The 24,535-nt window shown below is 48.3% G+C and overlaps 1 protein-coding gene across 10 annotated transcripts in view; it reads left to right on the top strand.

Annotated features, from left to right (window-relative positions):
* The window catches only part of LOC125451058 (CXXC-type zinc finger protein 4-like), a 189,635-nt gene that overhangs the window by 412 nt on the left and 164,688 nt on the right, over positions 1-24,535 (top strand). For 8 of the 10 annotated variants that reach the window (XR_009443520.1, XR_009443516.1, XR_009443514.1 and 5 more), the window contains exon 1: positions 135-1,408. The exons of 1 other annotated variant lie outside the window; for it this stretch is intronic. Coding sequence is in view for 3 of the 9 variants with exons in the window: in XM_059643450.1 (XP_059499433.1) it covers positions 770-1,408 (639 nt within the window). In the remaining 6 variants the exon portion in view is untranslated. Of the gene's footprint in view, positions 1-134; positions 1,409-24,535 lie in introns of those variants that run through there. One more of the 10 variants, XM_059643464.1, reaches the window with a different exon arrangement.

The raw sequence follows: 24,535 nt of genomic DNA, 5'->3' as shown, positions 1-24,535 counted from the left end.
TAGCCATTTCTCACAGTGTGTCTCCTGTCGATTGAATTGAATTATAATTTAGGATAATGACTTTAAACTCCCGGGCGAAATGGGCCTGATCGGTCACGGTGGTTAAATCCTAAATCAAGCGACGGAGATCTACAGCTATCAGCAAGAAAGAAATAGCTGCACACAAATGATTTCAGCTTCCCTCCCTGTCTCTCTGGATTTAAGAACTGGAGTGGAGGTGAAATCTTTCTCTGTGTGTTGCTTTCCCGTTTTAGCTCGGTCCTTGCACAGCCAGATGCGAGCGCTGGGGCGATACACTTCGTTGGGCTACCGGCGGGTGGCTGTGTAAACGAAATGGGGTTCGGGGTTTCCAGCAAAGATCGCTAAAAGTCTTGGCGAGTTAGCTCACCACAGTCTAACCCCTGACCATCTTTGACGAGCCTAAAACTCCTGGGTCAGCAGAGAGAAAACTGACTACAGTGATAACTCGATCTGCCTTGCACGCTGAATTTTCCTCAGCTCTCTACTTCCAGGTTTTAGCACACCAGCCTCTCGGTGTGTTTATTTTTCTCTCTGTCTCCACGAGAGCTGCCTGCTTTTAACCTGCAAAAAAAACACACACACACACACAAAGACTGAGGAGGTGGAAGAAATATTTAAAAGAAAATGTGATGGCGATGAGAATTAACAAGAGAGCGGCGCTGGGGCAGCGAAGGAATTAGAATCAGAAACTTGCCCGAGAGCGGAGGTCTCGGTGTTTAGTGCCGTTGTTGTACAGAGACGGTGAGCGATGTCTGCTGGAGGAACCGGTGTTTGCATTGGGAAAGAGGAGGCGAGCGTGGTGCTGGTGGATTCGGAGCCCGAAGATGAGCGCACCGGCCGAGCTTTGCGAGAAGAGGAGGCGCCAGGCGGCGGCGCCCCCGCCAGCAGCAGACTGGGTGGACCCCGCTGCAAACATGAGAGTGAGCGGCTCCGGGAGAGGCAGGCGGCCGCTACGTGCACCCCGAACAGCGGGCCCGCTCTGCAGAGCGAGCCGCCGCCGCAGCGCCCCCAGCCCGGGCTAACTACAGGCGAGAGGCTGCAGCAGCGGCGGCTGGAGGACGGCGCTTTCCCCGCCCCCCTGGGAGCTCTCTCCCTGCCCCCCGGCATCATCATCATGACCGCCCCCCTGCACTCGCCCGCGGCTCTAACCGACGGGGCGCTGCAGCTCGCCAGTCTGCCCGACTGCACTCTGCTCGCTCCCCCGGGCCCGGGCTCAGCACCAGGACCGGCCAAGAGGAAGAGAAAGAGGTGCGGGCTCTGTTCACCCTGCAGGAGGCTCATCAACTGCGGCGAGTGCAGCAGCTGCCGGAACCGCAAAACCGGCCACCAGATCTGCAAGCTGCGGAAATGTGAGGAACTGAAGAAAAAGCCAGGCTCTTCACCAGAGGTACATTGCCACTGAGAGAGGGAGGGACATTGCCACTGAGAGAGGGACGGAGAGAGGGAGGGACATTGCCACTGAGAGAGGGACGGAGAGAGGGAGGGACATTGCCACTGAGAGAGGGATGGAGAGAGGGATTGACATTACCACTGAGGGAGGGAGGGACATTGCAACTGATGGAGGGAGGGAGGGAGGGACTTTGCAACTGATGGAGGGAGGTAGGGTCATTGCAACTGATGGAGGGAGGGAGGGACATTGCAAATGATGGAGGGAGGGAGGTAGGGCCATTGCAACTGATGGAGGGAGGGAGGGAGGGACATTGCAACTGATGGAGGGAGGTAGGGAGGGAGGGACATTGCAACTGATGGAGGGAGGTCGGGAGGCAGGGACATTACACCTGATGGAGGGACGTAGGGTGGGAGGGACATTGCAAATGTTGGGGGGTTGGACATTGCAACTGATGGATGGAGGTAGGGACGGAGCGACTTTCCAACTGATGGAGGGAGGTAGGGAGGGAGGGACATTGCAACTGATTGAGGGAGGTAGGGATGGAGGGATATTGTAACTGATGGATGGAGGTAGGGAGGGAGGGATATTGCAACTGATGGATGGAGGTAGGGACATTGCATCTGTTGGAGCGAGGGACATTGCAACTGATGGAGGGAGTTAGCGAGGGAGGGAGGGAGGGTCATTGCAACTGAAGGAGGGAGGTAGGGAGGGAGGGACATTGCAACTGATGGAGGGAAGTAAGGAGGGAGGGACATTGCAACTGATGGAGGGAGGGACTTTGCAACTGATGGAGGGAGGTAGGGAGGGAGGGACTTTGCAACTGATGGAGGGAGGTAGGGACATTGCAACTGATGGAGGGAGGTAGGGAGGGAGGGACATTGCAACTGATGGAGGGAGGTAGGGACATTGCAACTGATGGTGGGAGGGACATTGCGACTGATGGAGGGAGGTAGGGAGGGAGGGACATTGCGACTGATGGAGGGAGGTAGGGAGGGAGGGACATTGCGACTGATGGAGGGAGGTAGGGAGGGAGGGACATTGCGACTGATGGAGGGAGGTAGGGGGGGAGGGACAGTGCAACTGATGGAGGGAAGTAAGGAGGGAGGGACATTGCAACTGATGGAGGGAGGGACTTTGCAACTGATGGAGGGAGGTAGGGAGGGAGGGACTTTGCAACTGATGGAGGGAGGTAGGGACATTGCAACTAATGGAGGGAGGTAGGGAGGGAGGGACATTGCAACTGATGGAGGGAGGTAGGGACATTGCAACTGATGGTGGGAGGGACATTGCGACTGATGGAGGGAGGTAGGGAGGGAGGGACATTGCGACTGATGGAGGGAGGTAGGGAGGGAGGGACATTGCGACTGATGGAGGGAGGTAGGGGGGGAGGGACATTGCAACTGATGGGAGGTCGGGAGGGAGGGACAATGCAACTGATGGAGGGAGGTAGGGAGGGAGGAACATTGCAACTGATGCCGGGAAGGAAGGACATTGCAACTGAGGGAGGGAAGGAGGGACATTGCAACTGATGGAGGGAGGTGGGGACATTGCAACTGATGGAGGGAGGTAGGGAGGGAGGGACATTGCAACTGATGGAGGGACGTAGGGAGGGAGGGACATTGCAACTGATGGAGGGACGTAGGGAGGGAGGGAGGGATATTGCAACTAATGGAGGGATGTAGGGAGGGAGGGACATTGCAACTGATGGAGGGACGTAGGGAGGGAGGGAGGGACATTGTAACTGATGGAGGGAGGGAGGGACATTGCAACTGATGGAGGGAGGTGGGGACATTGCAACTGATGGAGGGAGGTAGGGAGGGAGGGACATTGCAACTGATGGAGGGAGGGACATTGCAACTGATGGAGGCAGGTAGGGTGGGAGGGACATTGCAACTGATGGAGGGAGGTAGGGAGGGAGGGACAGTGCAACTGATGGAGGGAGGTAGGGAGGGAGGGACATTGCAACTGATGGAGGGACGTAGGGAGGGAGGGACATTGCAACTGATGGAGGGACGTAGGGAGGGAGGGAGGGATATTGCAACTGATGGAGGGATGTAGGGAGGGAGGGACATTGCAACTGATGGAGGGACGTAGGGAGGGAGGGAGGGACATTGTAACTGATGGAGGGAGGGAGGGACATTGCAACTGATGGTGGGAGGTAGGGAGGGAGGGACATTGCAACTGATGGAGGGAGGTTGGGAGGCAGGGACATTGCAACTGTTGGAGGGAGCGACCTTGCAACTGATGGAGGGAGGTAGGGAGGGAGGGACATTGCAACTGATAGAGGGAGGTAGGGAGGGAGGGACATTGCAACTGATGGAGGGAGGTAGGGAGGGAGGGACATTGCAACTGATGGAGGGAGGTAGGGAGGGAGGGACTTTGCAACTGATGGAGGGAGGGACTTTGCGACTGATTGAGGGAGGTCGGGAGGGAGGGACATTGCAACTGATGGAGGGAGGTAGGGAGGGAGGGACTTTGCAACTGATGGAGGGAGGTAGGGACATTGCAACTGACGGAGGGAGGCAGGGTCATTGCAACTGATGGAGGGAGGTAGGGAGGGAGGGACATTGCAACTGATGGAGGGAGGTAGGGAGGGAGGGACATTGCAACTGATGGAGGGAGGGACTTTGCGACTGATTGAGGGAGGTCGGGAGGGAGGGACATTGCGACTGATGGAGGGAGGTAGGGAGGGAGGGACATTGCAACTGATGGAGGGAGGGAGGGAGGGAGGGACATTGCAACTGAGGGAGGGACATTGCAACTGATGGAGGGAGTGAGGGACATTGCAACTGATGGAGGGAGGGAGGGACGGACATTGCAACTGATGGAGGGAGGGAGGGAGCGAGGGAGGGACGGACATTGCAACTGATGGAGGGAGGGAGGGAGGGAGGGAGGGACGGACATTGCAACTGATGGAGGGAGGGAGGGAGGGACGGACATTGCAACTGATGGAGGGAGCGAGGGAGGGAGGGACATTGCAACGGAGGGAGGGAGGGACATTGCAACTGAGGGAGGGACATTGCAACTGATGGAGGGAGGGAGGGAGGGAGGGACATTGCAACGGAGGGAGGGACATTGCAACTGATGGAGGGAGTGAGGGACATTACAACTGATGGAGGGAGGGAGGGAGGGACATTGCAACTGATGGAGGGAGGGAGGGAGGAATGGAGGGACATTGCACCTGATGGAGGGAGGGAGGGAGGGACGGACATTGCAACTGATGGAGGGAGGGAGGGAGGGACGGACATTGCAACTGATGGAGGGAGGGACTGAGGGACGGACATTGCAACTGATGGAGGGAGGGAGGGAGGGAGGGACGGACATTGCAACTGATGGAGGGAGGGAGGGAGGGACGGACATTGCAACTTATAGTGGGAGGGAGGGAGGGCGGGACTTTGCAACTGATGGAGGGAGGGAGGGAGGGACATTGCAACTGATGGAGGGAGGTAGGGAGGGTGAGCGGGACCTTGCAACTGATGGAGGGAGGGAGGGACATTGCAACTGATGGAGGGAGGTAGGGAGGGAGGGAGGGACATTGCAACTGATGGAGGGAGGTAGGGAGGGAGGGAGGGACATTGCAACTGATGGAGGGAGGTAGGGAGGGAGGGAGGGACATTGCAACTGATGGAGGGAGGTAGGGAGGGACATTGCCACTGAGAGAGGGAGGGAGGGAGGGACGTTGCAACTGAGGGAGGGAGGGAGGGACATTGCAACTGATGGAGGGAGGTAGGGAGGGACATTGCAACTGATGGAGGGAGGTAGGGAGGTAGGGAGGGACATTGCAACTGATGGAGGGAGGTAGGGAGCGAGGGAGGGACATTGCAACTGATGGAGGGAGGTAGGGAGGGAGGGAGGGACATTGCAACTGATGGAGGGAGGTAGGGAGGGAGGGAGGGACATTGCAACTGATGGAGGGAGGGAGGGAGGGACATTGCAACTGATGGAGGGAGGTAGGGAGGGAGGGAGGGACATTGCAACTGATGGAGGGAGAGACATTGCCACTGAGGGAGCGAGGGAGGGAGGGACATTGCCACTGAGGGAGGGAGGGAGGGAGGGACATTGCAACTGAGGGAGGGAGGTAGGGAGGGACATTGCAACTGTTGGAGGGAGGTAGGGAGGGAGGGAGGGACATTGCCACTGAGGGAGGGACATTGCCACAGAGAGGGAGGGAGGGAGTGACATTGCCACTGAGAGAGGGAGGGAGGGAGTGAGGGTCGTTGCCACTGCGAGAGGGAGGGACGTTGCCACTGCGAGAGGGAGGGAGGGTAATGGAACAGAAACTGCAAACTGCTGCACTAACTCAGCAGGTCTGGCAGCATCTGTCGAGACAGACAACGGAGTTAACACCACGGGCCATAAACCCACAAGGGGTTTCATTGACTCAGCCGGTCTGGCAGCATCCGTGCGGGCAATGAGATGGTGTTCTGATAGAGTTATAGCAGACTGGAAATGTTCACTCTTCGTCCTTTGTCCACAAATGCTGTCAGACCTGCTGAGTTTCTCCAGCACTTTGTTTTTTTTTAGTTTTCTTCAATCTCCAGTTTCTGCTCTTCTCGTTTTATTTTAAGGTGGGAAGAGGCTGATTCTTCACCATTCATTTGCAGCTTGTAGTTATTTAGATTGATCAGTGTGATACACCTGTTGCTTTAGTCCATGAGATCAAGAACCTAAATCTGTTATGCATTTGTCGTGCTTTTCCCGGGATGTGCTGTAATTGGAGAGAATTGAGAGATGACGCGAAATGATTCTGCTGATTCCATCCCCTATTCCCAATTCCTCCGCCTCCGCCGCATCTGCTCCCACGACAAGACATTCCACTCCCGCACATCCCAGATGTCCAAGTTCTTTAAGGACCGCAACTTTCCCCCCACGGTGATCGAGAACGCCCTTGACCGCGTCTCCCGCATTTCCCGCGACACATCCCTCACACCCCGCCCCCGCCACAACCGCCCCAAGAGGATCCCCCTCGTTCTCACACACCACCCTACCAACCTCCGGATACAACGCATTATCCTCCGACACTTCCGCCATTTACAATCCGACCCCACCACCCAAGACATTTTTCCATCCCCTCCCCTGTCTGCTTTCCGGAGAGACCACTCTCTCCGTGACTCCCTTGTTCGCTCCACACTGCCCTCCAACCCCACCACACCCGGCACCTTCCCCTGCAACCGCAGGAAATGCTACACTTGTCCCCACACCTCCTCTCTCACCCCCATCCCAGGCCCCAAGATGATATTCCACATCAAGCAGAGGTTCACCTGCACATCTGCCAATGTGGTATACTGCATCCACTGTACCCGGTGCGGCTTCCTCTACATTGGGGAAACCAAGCGGAGGCTTGGGGACCGCTTTGCAGAACACCTCCGCTCAGTTCGCAAAAAACAACTGCACCTCCCAGTCGCAAACCATTTCCACTCCCCCTCCCATTCTCTTGATGACATGTCCATCATGGGCCTCCTGCACTGCCACAATGATGCCACCCGAAGGTTGCAGGAACAGCAACTCATATTCCGCCTGGGAACCCTGCAGCCATATGGTATCAATGTGGACTTCACCAGTTTCAAAATCTCCCCTTCCCCCACTGCATCCCTAAACCAGCCCAGTTCGTCCCCTCCCCCCACTGCACCACACAACCAGCCCAGCTCTTCCCCTCCACCCACTGCATCCCAGAACCAGTCCAACCTGTCTCTGCCTCCCTAACCGGTTCTTCCTCTCACCCATCCCTTCCTCCCACCCCAAGCCGCACCCCCCGCTACCTACTAACCTCATCCCACCTCCTTGACCTGTCCGTCTTCCCTGGACTGACCTATCCCCTCCCTACCTCCCCACCTACACTCTCTCCACCTATCTTCTTTACTCTCCATCTTCGGTCTGCCTCCCCCTCTCTCCCTATTTATTCCAGTTCCCTCCCCCCATCCCCCTCTCTGATGAAGGGTCTAGGCCCGAAACGTCAGCTTTTGTGCTCCTGAGATGCTGCTTGGCCTGCTGTGTTCATCCAGCCTCACATTTTATTATCTTGGAATCTCCAGCATCTGCAGTTCCCATTATCTCTGATTCTGCTGACTGACTATTTAATGGCATAGCGCTCTTCAAAGTGCCTTCCTACTTAATCCCAGGAGTCCACTTTTCGACCTTTGGCAATTCGTGTTTAAATTTGGCCTCTTCTTACTGGCATTGACCTATTCACTGGAATACAGGTGTACACAGAGGCTGGGAAGTGATAGATGTAATTGGACACCACACATCCAGCATTCCACCTGGACTTACGTATTCAGTCTGGCTCCATTCAAACTCTAGGTTAACATGCTTGAGTACTGTCTATGCACAGTGTTGACTTTTGTTGCCTGTTAGGGTGCCTTGTTTGAGTCCCTGAAATCTTGGAGGTTTGGAATGGTGCTTTCTATCTTTAGTAAATATGGACCAAATCTGAACACAATGGCATGTTAATACCAACAGCAGTTTAATGTGTAGATGTGTCTAAATTTGCCTGTGGGTTTCCATCGTAGACATCAAAACAAGCAATTGGATATTTCTGATCCACAGGTAACCAGTATTGACCAGTGAGACATTGTGGCTAGTTCATACGTCAACCATAGTCCATCCTCTGACTATATGTCACATGTGGTGGATACATGTCATATTGGAAACAGGTTGATTTAGCATCCAACAGGGATACCATGGTCTAATTTACCAGCAGTTAGCAGTCCCGGCAATTCAATGACAAGAAAGCTGTGACAATGCACTCGCGTTTTTCTAAAATATGTTGGCTATGGGTAACATTTTTAACTGCTGTCTGCATACTTGCAAAATGTAGGCTGATTGGTTAATGTTTTGGGTTCCATGTGTACTTTGTATGACTTCATGTATGGTGCTATCTTTCACATCACTTAAAAGTGAAATGTTGAGAGTGCTGGAAATCTGCAATAAGAACAGAAAACGCTGCAGAAACTCAGTGGTCTAGCATCATCTGTGGAGCAAGAAACAGTTCATTTTTCGAGTCCAAAGACTCTTCTTTAGATCAGCTGCATTGGAGAACTTTGCATGCTGTTGGAGATGACAACTGGTAGATTGGAAACAGTAATTTGTCTGATCGACTTTTATCATTGATGTCCCTTAGGTGTGTATCGAGGAATCTTGCATACATAGATGAATCATAAAGACGGATCTCAGTGTTTGGTTTAGGATTTTCCTGCCAATGAGTCAACAGCTCCTTCCCAAACCACCAAGGTTTTAAGACCATGAGATAAAGGAGCAGAAATCTGGCCATTTGGACCATTGAGTCTGCTTCATCATTTGATCATGGTTGATATGTTTCTCAACCCCATTCTCCTGTCTTCTCTGGTAACCCTTGATCCCCTTACTGATCAAGAACTCACCTATCTCTGTCTCCAATAAAAATGTGGGTATCGATCCTACTACCTATTGCATGTGAAGTGCATGCTCCACCATTTGAGCTAATGCGCCCACTACAGCCCACCGAATTCATGCAGAACCAGCTGACAATTACCAAAGTTAGCATTGTAGTTTCTTTGAAAACAAGAAGGAGCAATTAGACATACTGCTTAACTCATTAGTCATGAGTCCTGTGTGGAATAATAAAATCGGTTATTAGTTGTGAACTTGATTTTATTGGTATCGATAATTATCGAGTAGACAGCAGTCCATTTTGATTCAAAGAGCAATATCATGACAAACGATCTTTCTCAATGGGGAGGCAATAGCCTATGGCATTATTGCTAGACTATTAATCCAAATACCAAGGTAATGTTCTGAGTTCAAATCCTGCCATGGCAGATGGTGAAATTTGAATACAATTAGTCCAACAATGACCACTGCTGATTATCAGGAAAAACTCATCTGGTTCACTTTAGCGAGGGAAACTGCATCCTCACTAGGTCTGGCCTGCATGTGACTCCAGACCCACAGTAACACTTAACTGCCCTCTGAGCATTTGGGAGTGGGCAATAATGCTGGCCTATCCTGAGACAATCATATCCCATGAGTGAATGAAAAAGGACCTTTTTACAGAAGTGGATGTTCCTAATTAAAACAATGGTGTAAAGTTCTTGAATTTAAAGGGTGGTTTTGACACAACTCCACATGAGAAGCTTTGGTGAAACTCAGCATTGGAGATTCATCTTTGGAATGGACATGACATTGAGTGAATGATGAGCAGATCATACGGGAGAAATGTGGTAGGCGGGGGAACTTAGCTTGGGTCATCTTGTGGTCAGTATTGCTGCCTCATAGAATTAGTGTTCAGTTCAAAGTTGGGACTGTAATTGTGGCTCAATGTGGACAGGCCCTGATAAAGACTGATTCAGTGCTACACAGTCGGAGGCCTGGTCACATTTAACTATCTAGTCTCACTGCCATTTCAAGTAGGTGGAATTGTGGGTGGTAGTGGGCATTCACTCATTTCTGGATTTTAAATTTAAAGTCTTCAGATCTCTCCACGGCTGATCTCAGCCTGTGTCTGCTTATTCTTCCATCCCTCTATTTATTTTCACCTATTTGTCCCAGCACAAAACATTTACCCCTCACATCCAGTCTATCAGTAGTGGCAGAATCTTCAGCTTTCTAACCTTTGCAATGCCAGCTCCCTCCCCCGATATTATTCATTTCATTCTGTCTCTCACCTTTTCGGTCAAATCTCCAGTCATCATTCGTAATTCTTCCACCATGATTCCAAATCTGTTACATTAATCTGTATTTCCTTCTTACTCAACCAAGCTTATTTATCAACTACAATACAAATTGTTAATAATGCTTATCTTCTCCCATGCTCTTTAAAACAAATACCTCCTGTTTTCTGCTGCTGCATGTCTAATAGGAAATATTCAAATTAGGGGTCAACCTGTGCTGTAATTGTGAAGTTGAAATGACATGTCCTTGATTGTACAACTGGCAGTAACCTAACCCAATGGCCAATTTTACAGAATTATGCCCCTGGTGAAATGTCTCACCTGCTGGGGATTGTGTATCAGTCAAATTGCAGATATGCTTCTGACCAATCTGCTTCTATAAAGTGGATGGATAAAGAATGTATCTCCTTGTGTTTTACAAGAACCTGTGTTGTTAGTGGACATTTGTAAAATCAGCCTCAAATCATACATTTTGCTTTTGCAACATTATTACAATTCTGCATTGTGCTTAAAGGTTTGATCTGATGCATGTTGCACATGTGCCCATAGCTGCTTACCTGTAGCCTTTCACTAGTATCAAGCCATATTGCATTCTTGGTAACAAAATCTTTCTAAAATCTATGTTCTTTCATAAATTTGCCAAAAAAAGTGCACAAATGGACGTAACTAGCTAACTTTGAATTGAAAGCATAATTCAGCCAACTCGTTGGGCACTTGGGATTTTGTGATGTATGGTATATTCCCAACTACACCATATGAATTTTCACCTTTGTCACAACCATCAGCATCTTCTGCTTATACTGGACTAAAGCTTCAGACATAAATTCATGCTTTAGCTTCTGTTCCTGCCAATATGGTGCACAGTTTGGGTATAGATCATGTTACGGAAAAAAAATTGATGAACAAGCAGCATCATGTGAGAGGAAACGGTGCTGATTGACAAATCTTCATGTAGCATTTTGCAAGGATGCTTGGCTTCTTTTATTTTACATTTAAAGCCAACACTAATGAATGCTTTTTGTTTTTTGAGGGAAGGATATCCTTAAATCAAGAATCATATCTTCTATCTTTTAATAATTAATTTTAAATTTTCTGTTATTCCTATTACAGGAATATTTTTCAAACCTTAAGACCCAGAAGATGGACTGCAGATGTTCAATAGAGTGTGAAAACATCAGGAGATATTTTTCTGTTAAGTAGTGGAATGGTCACCCAGCTTTAAGTAGCCAGTGTGTTGTTGATTACTGCCAATCATGGCTCAAGTGATAGCACCCTAATCTCTGAGATTATAGGTTCAAAGTCCCAGACAAAAACCTGAACACAGAAGTCAAGATACTGCAATGCAATAGTAAATGGGTGCTGTATTGTCAGAGATAACAGTGTGGACCTGGAGGAACACAGCAAGCCAGGCACCATCGGGGAGCAGGAAAGTTGACGTTGTTTATCAGATGAGACATTAAAGTCTCCTTTGCCTTCACTGTTAGAAGTAAAAAATCCAACAGCACTATTAAAAAGAAGAGCAGCAGAGTTACACTTGGCTCACACCCATCACTCAATCAAGATTGAAAAAAGTTTGAAGATACGTTCATGAATAATAAAGTGTGAAGCTGGATGAACACAGCAGGCCCAGCAGCATCTCAGGAGCACAAAAGCTGACGTTTCGGGCCTAGACCCTTCATCAGAGAGGGGGATGGGGTGAGGGTTCTGGAATAAATAGGGAGAGAGGGGGAGGCTGACCGAAGATGGAGAGAAAAGAAGATAGGTGGAGAGGAGAGTATAGGTGGGGAGGTAGGGAGGGGATAGGTCAGTCCAGGGAAGACGGACAGGTCAAAGAGGTGGGATGAGGTTAGTAGGTAGGAGATGGAGGTGCAGCTTGGGGTGGGAGGAAGGGCTGGGTGAGGGGAAGAACAGGTTAGGGAGGCAGAGACAGGTTGGACTGGTTTTGGGATGCAGTGGGTGGAGGAGAAGAGCTGGGCTGGTTGTGTGGTGCAGTGGGGGGAGGGGACGAACTGGGCTGGTTTTGGGATGCGGTGGGGGAAGGGGAGATTTTGAAGCTGGTGAAGTCCACATTGGGCTGCCGGGTTCCCAAGCGGAATATGAGTTGCTGTTCCTGCAACCTTCGGGTGGCATCATTGTGGCACTGCAGGAGGCCCATGATGGACATGTCATCTAAAGAGCGGGAGGGGGAGTGGAAATGGTTTGCGACTGGGAGGTGCAGTTGCTTATTGCGAACCAAGCGGAGGTGTTCTGCAAAGTGGTCCCCAAGCCTCCGCTTGGTTTCCCCAATGTAGAGGAAGCCACACCAGGTACAATGATGCAGTATACCACATTGGCAGATGTGTAGGTGAACCTCTGCTTAATATGGAAAGCCATCTTGGGGCCTGGGATGGTGGTGAGGGAGGCGGTGTGGGGGCAAGTGTAGCACTTCCTGCGGTTGCAGGGGAAGGTGCTGGGTGTGGTGGGGTTGGAGGGCAGTGTGGAGTGAACAAGGGAGTCATGGAGGGAGTGGTCTCTCCGGAAAGCAGACAGGGGTGGGGATGGAAAAATGTCTTGGGTGGTGGGGTCAGATTGTAGATGGCGGAAGTGTTGGAGGATGATGCGTTGTATCTGGAGGTTGGTGGGTTGATGTGTGAGAACGAGGGGGATCCTCTTTGGGCAGTTGTGGCGGGGGCGGGGTGTGAGGGATGTGTTGCGGGAAATGCAGGAGACGTGGTCAAGGGCGTTCTCGACCACTGTGGGGAGAAAGTTGCGGTCCTTGAAGAACTTGGACATCTGGGATGTGTGGGAGTGGAATGCCTTATCGTGGGAGCAGATGCGGCGGAGGCGGTGGAATTGGGAATAGGGGATGGAATTTTTGCAGGAGGGTGGGTGGGAGGAGGTGTATTCTAGGTAGCTGTGGGAGTCGGTGGGCTTGAAATGGTCATCAGTTACAAGCTGATTGCCTGAGATGGAGACTGAGAGGTCCAGGAAGGTGAGGGATGTGCTGGAGATGGCCCAGGTGAACTGAAGGTTGGGGTGGAAGGTGTTGGTGAAGTGGATGAACTGTTCGAGCTCCTCTGGGGAGCAAGAGGCGGCGCCGATACAGTCATCAATGTAATGGAGGAAGAGGTGGGGTTTGGGGCCTGTGTAGGTGCGGAAGAGGGACTGTTCCACGTAACCTACAAAGAGGCAGGCATAGCTGGGGCCCATGCGGGTGCCCATGGCCACCCCCTTTGTCTGTAGGAAGTGGGAGGAATCGAAAGAGAAGTTGTTGAGGGTGAGGACGATTTCAGCTAGGCGGATGAGGGTGTCGGTGGAGGGGGACTGGTCGGGCCTGCGGGACAGGAAGAAGCGGAGGGCCTTGAGGCCATCTGCATGCGGAATACAAGTGTATAGGGACTCGACGTCCATGTGAAAATGAGGTGTTGGAGGCCAGGGAATCGGAAGTCCTGGAGGAGGTGGAGGGCGTGGGTGGTGTCACGGACATAGGTAGGGAGTTCCTGCACCAAAGGGGAGAAAATGGAATCCAGATAGGTGGAGATGAGTTCGGTGGGGCAGGAACAGGCTGAGACAATGGGTCGAGCAGGGCAGGCAGGTTTGTGGATTTTGGGAAGGAGATAGAAACGGGCCGTGCGGGGTTGGGGAACAATGAGGTTGGAGGCTGTGGGTGGGAGGTCCCCTGAGGTGATGAAGTCATGAATGGTGTTGGAGATGATGGTTTGGTGCTCGGGGGTCGGGTAATGATCAAGGGGGCGGTAGGAGGAGGTGTCGGAGAGTTGGCGTCTGGCCTCGGCGATGTAGAGGTCAGTGCGCCATACTACCACTGTGCCGCCCTTGTCTGCGGGTTTGATGGTGAGGTTGGGGTGGGAGCGGAGGGCTGCCCGTTCTGCGGGGGAGAGGTTGGAGTGGGTGAGGGGGTGGAGAGGTTGAGGCGGTTAATGTCTCGACGGCAGTTGGAGATGAAGAGGTCGAGGGAAGGTAGGAGGCCTGGGGGTAGTGTCCGGGAGGAGGACCTGTGTTGGAAGCGGGAGAAGTTGTCAGTGGAGGGAGGGTTAGGTTCCCGGTTAAAGAAGTTGGCGTGGAGGCGAAGGCGGCAGAACCAATGTGGTATACTGCATCCATTGTACCCGGTGTGACTTCCTCTACATTGGGGAAACCAAGCGGAGGCTTGGGGACCACTTTGCAGAACACCTCCGCTCAGTTCGCAATAAACAACTGCACCTACCAGTCGCAAACCATTTCCACTCCCCCTCCCGTTCTTTAGATGACATGTCCATCATGGGCCTCCTGCAGTGCCGCAAAGATGCCACCCGACGGTTGCAGGAACAGCAACTCATATTCCGCTTGGGAACCCTGCAGCCCAATGGCATCAATGTGGACTTCACCAGCTTCAAAATCTCCCCTTCCCCCACCGCATCCCAAAACCAGCCCAGTTCGTCCCCTCCCCCCACTGCACCACACAACCAGCCCAGCTCTTCTCCTCCACCCACTGCATCCCAAAACCAGTCCAACCTGTCTCTGCCTCCCTAACCTGTTCTTCCTCTCACCCATCCCTTCCTCCCACCTCAAGCCGCACGTCCATCTCCTACCTACTAACCTCATCCCACCTCCTTGACCTGTCTGTCTTCCCTGGACTGACCTATCCCCTCCCTACCTATACTCTCCTCTCCACCTATCTTCTTTTCTCTCCATCTTCAGTCCGCCTCCCCCTCTCTCCCAATTTATTCCAGAACCCTCACCCCATCTCCCTCTCTGATGAAGGGTCTAGGCCCGAAACGTCAGCTTTTGTGCTCCTGAGATGCTGCTGGGCCTGCTGTGTTCATCCAGCCTCACATTTTATTATCTTGAATTCTCCAGCATCTGCAGTTTCCATTAACACTGAAGGAACATTCATGATCACTTTGCTGCTGGGAGGTGACTGGACTCTTGGTCTCTTCTGATTGGACAGCCGGCAGGTATTAGTGGACTCCGATTTGCCTGCTTCCAAGGAGGATCGCAGGTGACTCTCATACAGTTGATCGCTCACTGGTGAGCCTTTCCTAAGGCTCAAGGAGCCTGGGTGTGGATGTCATGACTGCAGAGAGCTGCCAATCAATCAGAGACCAGCAGCTCGTTCGCTGAGCTGCGCTGCTGTGGAGTTGGATGCATGGAAGACACTCGGCCAAATCCCACATCTTCGTATGAGCCCTGCACTCAGGAGAGTGAGCATGGGAGGGTCACAGTGTGGCAGGGTGTTTGTACTAATGGAGTAATAACAAGGGTAGGAGGAGTGGCTGTCAGCAACATCCCATCTGCCTGAGACACCGCAGTTCCTTGGTCAAGCGCAGAGTCCAAATGAACATGGGACGTCCTGCTCTATGGAAGACCAATAGCAACATGCAAAAGGTTGCGTACCACGCAGTGACAGTCCCATGTGCCGCATTTTTCATTTATCCCAACAATTGACAAGGGTTTCATGTGCATCGATTGAGTTTTAATTTGAGATTGTTTTTTAAAAATTGAAACAAATTCCACCATTTGCTGTGGCAGGATGTAAACTCAGGTCCCCAGAACATTAGCTGAATTTCTGGATTAATGGTCTGAACAATAACACCACTAGGCCATCGCCTCCCTTCTGCTGTTGTTTTAGTGTCAGCAGCACATTTAGGGTGAGGCCTTAATTCACCTTGAAGGCTTCAATTGGCAGCAGGGAGGCAAAGCCGTCCACAAGTTTTCCCACCAATGGGCCTAATTGGTTTGGGAGTGGGAACGAGCCAAGTTCAAACTCATCACTGCTCCACCTGATTAAATAACATTCCCAACGCCAAACCTGCCACCGAGGAGAGTATAAAACACCACCCTCTGTGTAAATTAGCTGCTTAGTTTCCTAGTTTGCAAAAGTGAGGGCGGTTCTAAAAGCACTTCATTGGCTGTAAAGTATTTGGAAGGCTAAGAAAGTCACTGCAAAAAAATGATTTAAAACAAAAATCAGGGCCAAAGAATATTTTAGGATGTTTGACTGTTTATTCCATACCAATATTTTTTCTCAATGAGCCTACAAGTATAGTTCCAATCTCCTCATGACCAGCATACTTTTTAAAATATCACTCTCTCACAAATTACTGCCTAAATTTCTTTTTTGAAAATACATTTCCTAGATGGTTTGCTTTGTAATGGTTGGACTAGAAGATTGTGAGTGTCGAGGAGACATTGGGAGATGAATAAATGGGCACAGTTTGGAAAGGTACTGACTAAAAATGAAAAGCAGACAGAAGAGGAGGCACTTTGGATGGAAAATGTTTTTCTCTTGTCACATCATTGAGAGGAACAGGAATATTAGGCAAGGAGATTCAAGTCTCAGTGGGACAGTTAGCATTTTTGAAGAGGGAATAGGTATGTTTTATGGTTGAGAAAACCAGCCTCCTGAGAAGCATTTCAGTGATGATGATGCGAGTGTTTGTCTTGAGGGCAAAGGAGATTTGGACTTTGAACAAAGAATTGCAAAGTTAGAACTGCCAAAGTTTAGAGGTGATTGATGTTTTCCAGATGAGTACCAGACCGGAAATATTCTGTGTTTGAAGATTTGGAAGAAATATTACCCCAAATTTGCCAATGGCAGGTAATCATTTCTGCAGTATAGATGGGAATTGTGCCTTGGAATCCTGCAGAGTTACAGTGAAGCAGACTCTAAGGTTAGTGCCTAGAATGAAGAAGGATTCCAATGGGTAATTCCTCTGCATCTGGAACCCTCTGAATGTATAGAGTCATAGTCTTACAACACGAAAGCTTCGGTCCAACCAGTCCATGCCAACCATAATCCCGTACTAAACCAGTCCCACCTGCCTGCTCTTGGCTTGTATCCATCCAAACATTTCCTATTCATGTACTTAGCTCGATGTCTTTTAAATATTGTAACTGTACCTGCTTTCTCCCGTTCCTCTGGAAGTTCATTCTGCACAAGAACCATTCTCTGTGAAAAAATTGCCCCTCATGTCTTTTCTAAACCTTTCTTCTCTCATCTGAAAAATAATGCTCCCTAGTCCTGACAACCTCTATAAGGTCACTTCTCAACCTCCTACACTCTAGTGACAAAAGTCCCAGCCTATCCTGGCTCTCATTGCAACTCAAACCCTCCATTCCTGGCAACGTGCTGGGTAAATCTTTTTTGAACGCTATCCAGCTTAATACTATCCTTCCCATTACATGTATGGCCTCAACGTAACATATCGATGTAAACTGGAGAATTCAGAGGCCCTGTGGTGGCTAAGCACATCCCCCAATTCCACCACCCTCCCCTCAGAGCCACTGTACCCTCCCCCACCACCACTGGAGCTGGGATTACCCCTCCCACCTAGGACAAAATTTCCCTAGGATCTGACCAGATTCAACACCCATACCCATCCCAAACTAGCCTAAACACTCCATCTATTATTTGGCACCCTACCAGCCTCACTTCACGCTTGCCTTACATCCTTCCCCTTTCATATGAGCTGTCAGAGTGGCTTTCTGTGCTGTGGGATATTTAAATCACAGAACAGATAGCCGCTGCTGTGAAGAAGGGGTTTGTAGTTGACTTTCCTGGGATATCTTAAGTTATGACGGACCTGTTAGACTTAAGGTATGACCAACGTTTCTGAAGAAGTGATGATCGGAATTTTCTGCTCAAAGTGCAGGCTGTTTCTTATTGGTAAAGGTAGGAGCAGCCTGTCTGTGATTGCGAATTCTTGGAAAATCTGACCCATTAATATCCTGTTCAGCCAGAAAGGCTAGAAGTTAATGTTTTAGTGTTCAACAAGTACCTCTGTGATTGGTTCTGAAAGTTGTAAACATCAGAAGTATGTGTAAGGTATACAATGGGCAGCCAAAAGCTTAGATAAGATTGGTTGCTGTGTGCAGGAGGCTGCCAGTGTGAAAATGATAGAGTGGAGGAAGCAGATTGTGCCCTGGGTTCAAGATGATACAAAGATAATCCAACAGCACAGATTTTTATGCAAAACACAAGATGTGAATATTATTTGGTTGGTCGCACTTCTATTTTCCCACGCATTGCGATAGATTTTAACTTTCACCGCTTGAGGGAAAATGGTCATATACACTGCGTCAACTGGGATGTATAATGGATAGTGCTACACTGTTACCAAATTTCCAAATGGCAGTTACAGTTAAAATCCATCATAGTGAGTTGCTGTAATAGATTTTTGATAAATCTGATATGTCTGTTACCCTAATTGGATACAGTAGTAGGTAAAAGTACTCTTGGATGCCCCTATAACACTCTGAGCTGTTGATTGCAGAATAACAGTGTAGATTTCTGGCAGTATTTCACTCACTCATAAGCAAGAGTTTCTTGATGCAAACCCGAACTGGAAACCAATGAAAATTACAATTTTAAAAAGCATATTTACTACATAAATGACTTTACCTTTTCATTCAACTGTATATGTGGAAAAAATATTCTCTCATATTACACACTTGCAATTTTCTACCTTAAATCATTGAAGTTTTGGTGAAGTATTGTGATTGTCTTGATGTAGGAAACACAGTAAATAATTTTCACGCAACAAACCCCACAAAGAGTAATGGGCAGGTTTTGGTGATAATAATAAGAGCCTGAACCCTTAGCTAATATGATGGAATAATTCCCTGCTTATCTTTGAAATTGTGCCTGAACAGGAAGAAGGTCCTTTGATTTTATGTCTCACAAAGTGCAGCTCTGATATTGTGGGTATTCTCTTGGTATGACAGTGACAAATCAGCCTAAGATAACAAAGTGTGAAGCTGGATGAACACAGCAGGCCAAGCAGCATCTCAGGAGCACAAAAGCTGACGTTTCGGGCCTAGACCCTTCATCTCAGCTTTTGTGCTCCTGAGATGCTGTTTGGCCTGCTGTGTTCATCCAGCTTCACACTTTGTTATCTTGGATTCTCCAGCACCTGCAGTTCCCATTATTTCTGATCACAAGTCAGCCTAAATTATGTGCTAAAGTTTGAACTGAGTGTTGAACTTGTGACCTGCTGATTTAAAGACGAGGAGTTCTAGTGTGTGACATTCCAACCTCTGATGCACTCCCATTGTGATGTAAGGATTAACACTAAAATATTCAAAGGAGCTGAGCTTGTGTTACTTTGTGAATGCTTCTCATTTTGACATGTCGCATCGAACCCACTAACCTCACCTTCTTAGCATGACTTCTCATGCAGACTACATCTGTTTGTTTGCAGAACAGTTTAATTTTTAAAAAAATGATTCCTGTACAATTCTGTTGTTTTTTTTAAACAAAAAGACTAATCTCTTTTTGGTATCAGAGATAATGGGAACTGCAGATGCTGGAGAATTCCAAGATAATAAAATGTGAGGCTGGATGAACACAGGCCAAGCAACATCTCAGGAGCACAAAAGCTGACGTTTCGGGCCTCTCTGATGTAGGGTCTTGGCCCGAAACGTCAGCTTTTGTGCTCCTGAGATGCTGCTTGGCCTGCTGTGTTCATCCAGCCTCACATTTTATAATCTCTTTTTGGTAGTGTTTTGTCAGAGTGCAGAGGTGACCAGAAAATGAGTAGGTGCTAACATGTGCAATGTGTAAATGATGATCAGACAGCCAAACAATTTCATTTGCTGATTTTAGTCTCCAGAAAAGAAATTGCTGGAAAAGCTCAGCAGATCTGGCAACAACTGTGGAGAGAAATCAGAGATAACGTTTCAGGTCCAGTGACCCTTCCTCAGAACTGATTTTAGTCTGCCTGGAATTAGTAACGTATGGCAGTTAATCTATAATGGATCGCAAAAATAGTGTCCCTCAGAAAATACCAGGAGGGGCAGCAATGTGGGAATAAACATTGCAGTATCTGAGTTAGTATTTTCTTTAATAAGTGTTAAAAGATTCCATCTAAACTCTCCTAAGAAAATGATTGTGGCAGGCCCAAATTGGATAGCACTAAGTAGATCTGCTCATACTGGGGAACTTAACCCTGTGTGGCTGGAAACTGTGACATCTGCGTTGGCTGTGTGATAATATTTGCCCTTCTCGTCCTTGTCAGGCATTTTAAGTAATTGTGCGTCGGAAGCTGTAACCAATACAGAGAAGCTGGTTGGTGGGGCAGTGGGTGGTGGACGAGGGGAGTTGTGGGCGCTGGAATCGTGGAGGTGCATTCCAAAGTTCCTGCATGCAGGTCGTCAGCAGAGGATTGTCAAAAGCTGCAGAGACTGAGAAAATTGGCTGCCTGCCAGACCACAGCTCCATCAGTGTTATTTGAAAGGAGGCTAATTCCTTTTCCCTTAAGGACACCAGATAATTGGAAAAATCTGGGCTGATTTCCATTCCGCCAGATTACCTGAGCATTTAGCAGCGAAGGAAGAGGTGTTGCTGATAAACACCAGTGGGTAGAGTTGGGGAGGGGAGAGTTCAGTGTGGAGTGATGGTGGAGAAGCTCAGCTGTCAGCTTTGCAGACCCCGGAGGGAACTGAATATCCAGGGAGCTGAATACAAGGAAAATTGATTCTTCGCAGTCATTTTAAATGTAAAAGTTATTAATTTATTTTAATGAACTGAGTATATGTAAAAGATATAAGAAATTGAAACACACATGGATCATTCTATCCTTGAATCTTCTGTGTCAGTGAGGAAGATCTTAGTCAATCTGAATGTAGTCTCCACTCCACTTTCCTGACAGTTCCCTGTTACCTTAGGGTCCCTTGTTAATCAAAAATCTGTCTAACTAGGCCTTTAATGTATTCAATGACTCAACTTCTACTGCTGTATAGAATCCGCACAGTGTGGAAGCGGGCCATTCAGTCCATCCAGTCCGCACCAAATCTCCGAAGAACATCCCACCCAGATCCATCTCTTACCCTATCCCTGTAACCCTGTATTTCTCGTGGCCAATCCACATAACTTGTACAGCTTTGTACTGTGGGAAACCAGAGCACCTAGAGGAACGCCGTACAGACCTGGGGAGAACATGCAAACTCCACACTACCAGTCACCCAAACGTGGAATCAAACCAAGGTCCCTGGCACTGTGAGGCAGTAGTGCTCATCCCTGAGCCACCATGACACTTGTTGGATTGAGAATTGTGAACACTAGTAGTCTCAGGGAAGACACTCCTTTTCATCTCCGTGTTAAACAGGTGACAGTGCTTTGAAAATGTCCCCTATTTCTAGATTTCCCCCATGATTGTAAGCACCTACCCTGTCAAAACCCATCAAACCCGAAGCATCAGCTTTCCTGCTCCTCTGATGCTGCTTGGCCTGCTGTGTTCATCCAGCTCTACACCTTGTTATCGCCCTCAAATCCCTATATGCTTCAAAAAGATTATCTCTCATTCTTTTCAACTCAGATACATAGAAACATAATCTGGTAAATGTTTTTCCATAAGATAATTCTGTCATCCAAGAATCAGCCCAATGAACTTTCTCTGAACTGCTTCAAAAGGAAGTAGCCAACGAAATTGAGTACAGTTGTCTAAGTGCAATAGTCTATTGTGTTTTGCTGTAACAGCACTTCCCTACCTGTATAATCCATCTCCCGAGTAATAAAGGCAAAGATTCCATTTGCTTTCCCAATTATTTGCTACACCTGCATGCTGACGTTTTGTGATTCATGTGTGAAGATGCCTAGATCCCACTGTACTGCAGCATTCTGTAGCCTCTCTCCATTTAAATAATACTGTGCTTTTCTACTCTTTTTGCCAAATGGACAGTCTCACATTTTCACATCATTTGCTATATCTGCCAAACTTTTGCCTACTTACTTTATTTATATTTCTTTACAGCCTCTTTACATCCTTCTCACAACCTACTTTCCTACCAATCTTTGTCTCGTCAGCAAATTTGTGTGCATAAATTCAGCCCTGTTATCTAAGCCATTAATATAAATCCTAAATAGTTGGGGACCCAGCATTGATCCCTGTGGCACTAGTTACAATTCACTGCTTAATACGACAACTTTATTCTGACTCTCTGACTCCCTAGTCTTAGGAAGTCTGTTCTCTATCCATGCGAATATCACCCCCCAACACCAATACCATAAGTTCTTTACATTTAGTAACCATTTATGCAGCAATTTTTAGTGCTGGGGTTTCCACTTTTCACATTTTATATAAGTGAAATGGATCAAGGGGCAAAACATATGGTTGATAAATTTGCTGATGACTCGGATGCAGTTAGGAAAGTAAATGTGAACAGGATGTGAGATTACAAGGCAATATAGATAGGTTAAGTGAGTGACCAAAGATCTGGCAAATGAAATAAACTGTGGGAAAATGTGAAATTGACCATTTTAGCAGGTAAAATAAAAAGGTGTACATTAACAGTGAGAGATTGCAGAACTTTGATAAACAGAAGATCTGAGACTCATAATGAATAAATTGTCAGTACACATGTACACCAAGGAATTACGAAAGCCTAATACAATGCTATCACTTATTGAGGATAATTGATTACAGAAATATAAGTTTAAGTCACAGTTATATAGGGCATTTGTGCAGTCATATTTGGAGTACTGTGTACAGTATTGCGCATCTTATTTAGGAAGAATGTGAAGCAATTCGGGAAAGGTTTACTAGACTAATATCTGGAATGGTAAGGTGAGATAAGCTGAGTTTGTAGCTGCTGGAGTTTACTTGATTAAAACAAAAAGGATCCTTGGGTTTTTTCAGAGTGACTGAAAAGGATGGAGAGAATCTCTAACTAGGGCTCAGTGATTCAGAGATGAGGAGAAATCCTTTCTCAGAGTGTCAGGAGTCTATGGAACTCTCTGCCTCAAAAGGCAGTGAATAGTTTTAAGGCAAAAGTAGATAGATTCTTGATAAGAGAGACCGCAAAGAGTTATTAAAGATAGGTAGCCAGTTGGAGTAATCAGATCATCTGTGATCTTTTTGAATGGGAGTACAGGCTTGAGGTGATCTACTTCTAGATCTAATTAACATGTTTGTATGTTTCCAAATATCTTTAGGAAATTCCGAACTACTAAGTTGACTGGTTCCCCTTTACCCATGCTAAGGATGCTAATAAAATGATGAAGTGGTGTTGTTTTCAAAAAAATCATGTTGACTGTTCTTATTGCAACATGTTTTCCAAATGTCCTACCCCTACTTATTCAATGATAGAATCTAGCATTTTCTACATAACAGACATTACGTTAATTAGCTTATAGTTCTTTGCTTTCTGTCTGCCTCCTTTCTTGAACTGTTCTTGAAGACTAGCCAAACTGCTAGAGACAGGCAGTGAGAGTTCACAGAGTGGTTGTAAGCTGTGACAGTATTACACTTTCTGTACACCTGGGTGCTAGTGTAAGAGAGCAAGAGTTAAGCTCATTATAATGTTACTATAATTGATAATGTAAAGTGGAATTTGATCAGTCCCTTCCCTAACTTTGACTATCTTGTGAGACCACTGAACCTCTTCTGCATTGGTTTTTAGTTTTATTTTTGCAGGAAGTTGTTTTGCACATCTTTCATACAGCCTTAACCAGCCTATTATTACCACTTTCAGCTCAGGAGTAGATGCCCTGTAACCCTTCATTCGGCCGATAAAATTTCCTTAAATGTAACATAAAATGGGAGGCTGTCCTATTAATACTGTACCTGGCCACTTCTTTCTCACTTCTCAGTCCCATGCAGCTATTGCTGTTTCAGATACTTTTTCAACTTGTGGCTTTATATGTCCAAAAAATGAAGTCCCCTTTGATTATGAGACAGCAAAGTGTGGAGCTGGAGGAAGACAACAGGCCAGGCAGCATCAGAGGAACAGGAAAGCTGACGTTTCGGATCAGGACCCTTCTTCAGAAATGGGAAGGGGGAAGGGAGCCATGAAATAAATAGAGAGAGGAGGGATGCGGCTGGGGAAGGTGGGTGGGATGGTGATAGGTGAGTGCAGGTAGGGAATGTTGGGGGTTGGTCAGTGGGATGGGAGAGAAGATGGACAGGTTGTGTCAGGTCAGGGACTCGGGGATGACGGGGAGGGTCGGTCATGGGATAAGGCCGGGGGTGGGGAGATTTTGAAACTAGTAAAATCCAAGTTTAGGTCATCAGGCTGTAGCCTCCCAATGTGGAATATGGGGTGTTGTTCCTCCAGTTTCCGGGTGGCATTGTTGTGACACTGGAGAAGGCCCAGGATGGACATGTCATCCAGGGAGTGAGAGGGCACCTTTCCCTGCAACCACAGGAAGTGATGCACCTGCTCCTACATCCTCCCCCTCACCTCCATTCATGGCACTAAAACCTTCGACATTAGACAGACGTTCAACTGCACATTCGTCAACTTGGTCTGCTATATCCGCTGCTCCTGTTGTGGCCTCCTCTACATCGGTGAGACCAAGCAGAGACTCAGAGACCACTTTGTAGACCATCTGGGCTCCACACAAATAAACAACAACACCTTCCGGTCATGAAATATTTTAACTCCCTCTCCCACTCCCTGGGTGACATGTCCACCCTGGGCCTCCTCCAGTGTCACAACGACGCCACCTGCAAACTGGAGGAGCAACACCTCATATTCTGCCTTGGGTGCCTACAGCCCA

Source organism: Stegostoma tigrinum, chromosome 3 (assembly GCF_030684315.1).
Source record: "Stegostoma tigrinum isolate sSteTig4 chromosome 3, sSteTig4.hap1, whole genome shotgun sequence".
Classification (NCBI taxonomy): Eukaryota; Metazoa; Chordata; class Chondrichthyes; order Orectolobiformes; family Stegostomatidae; genus Stegostoma; species Stegostoma tigrinum.
This window is presented reverse-complemented; position numbering and strand designations above follow the sequence as displayed.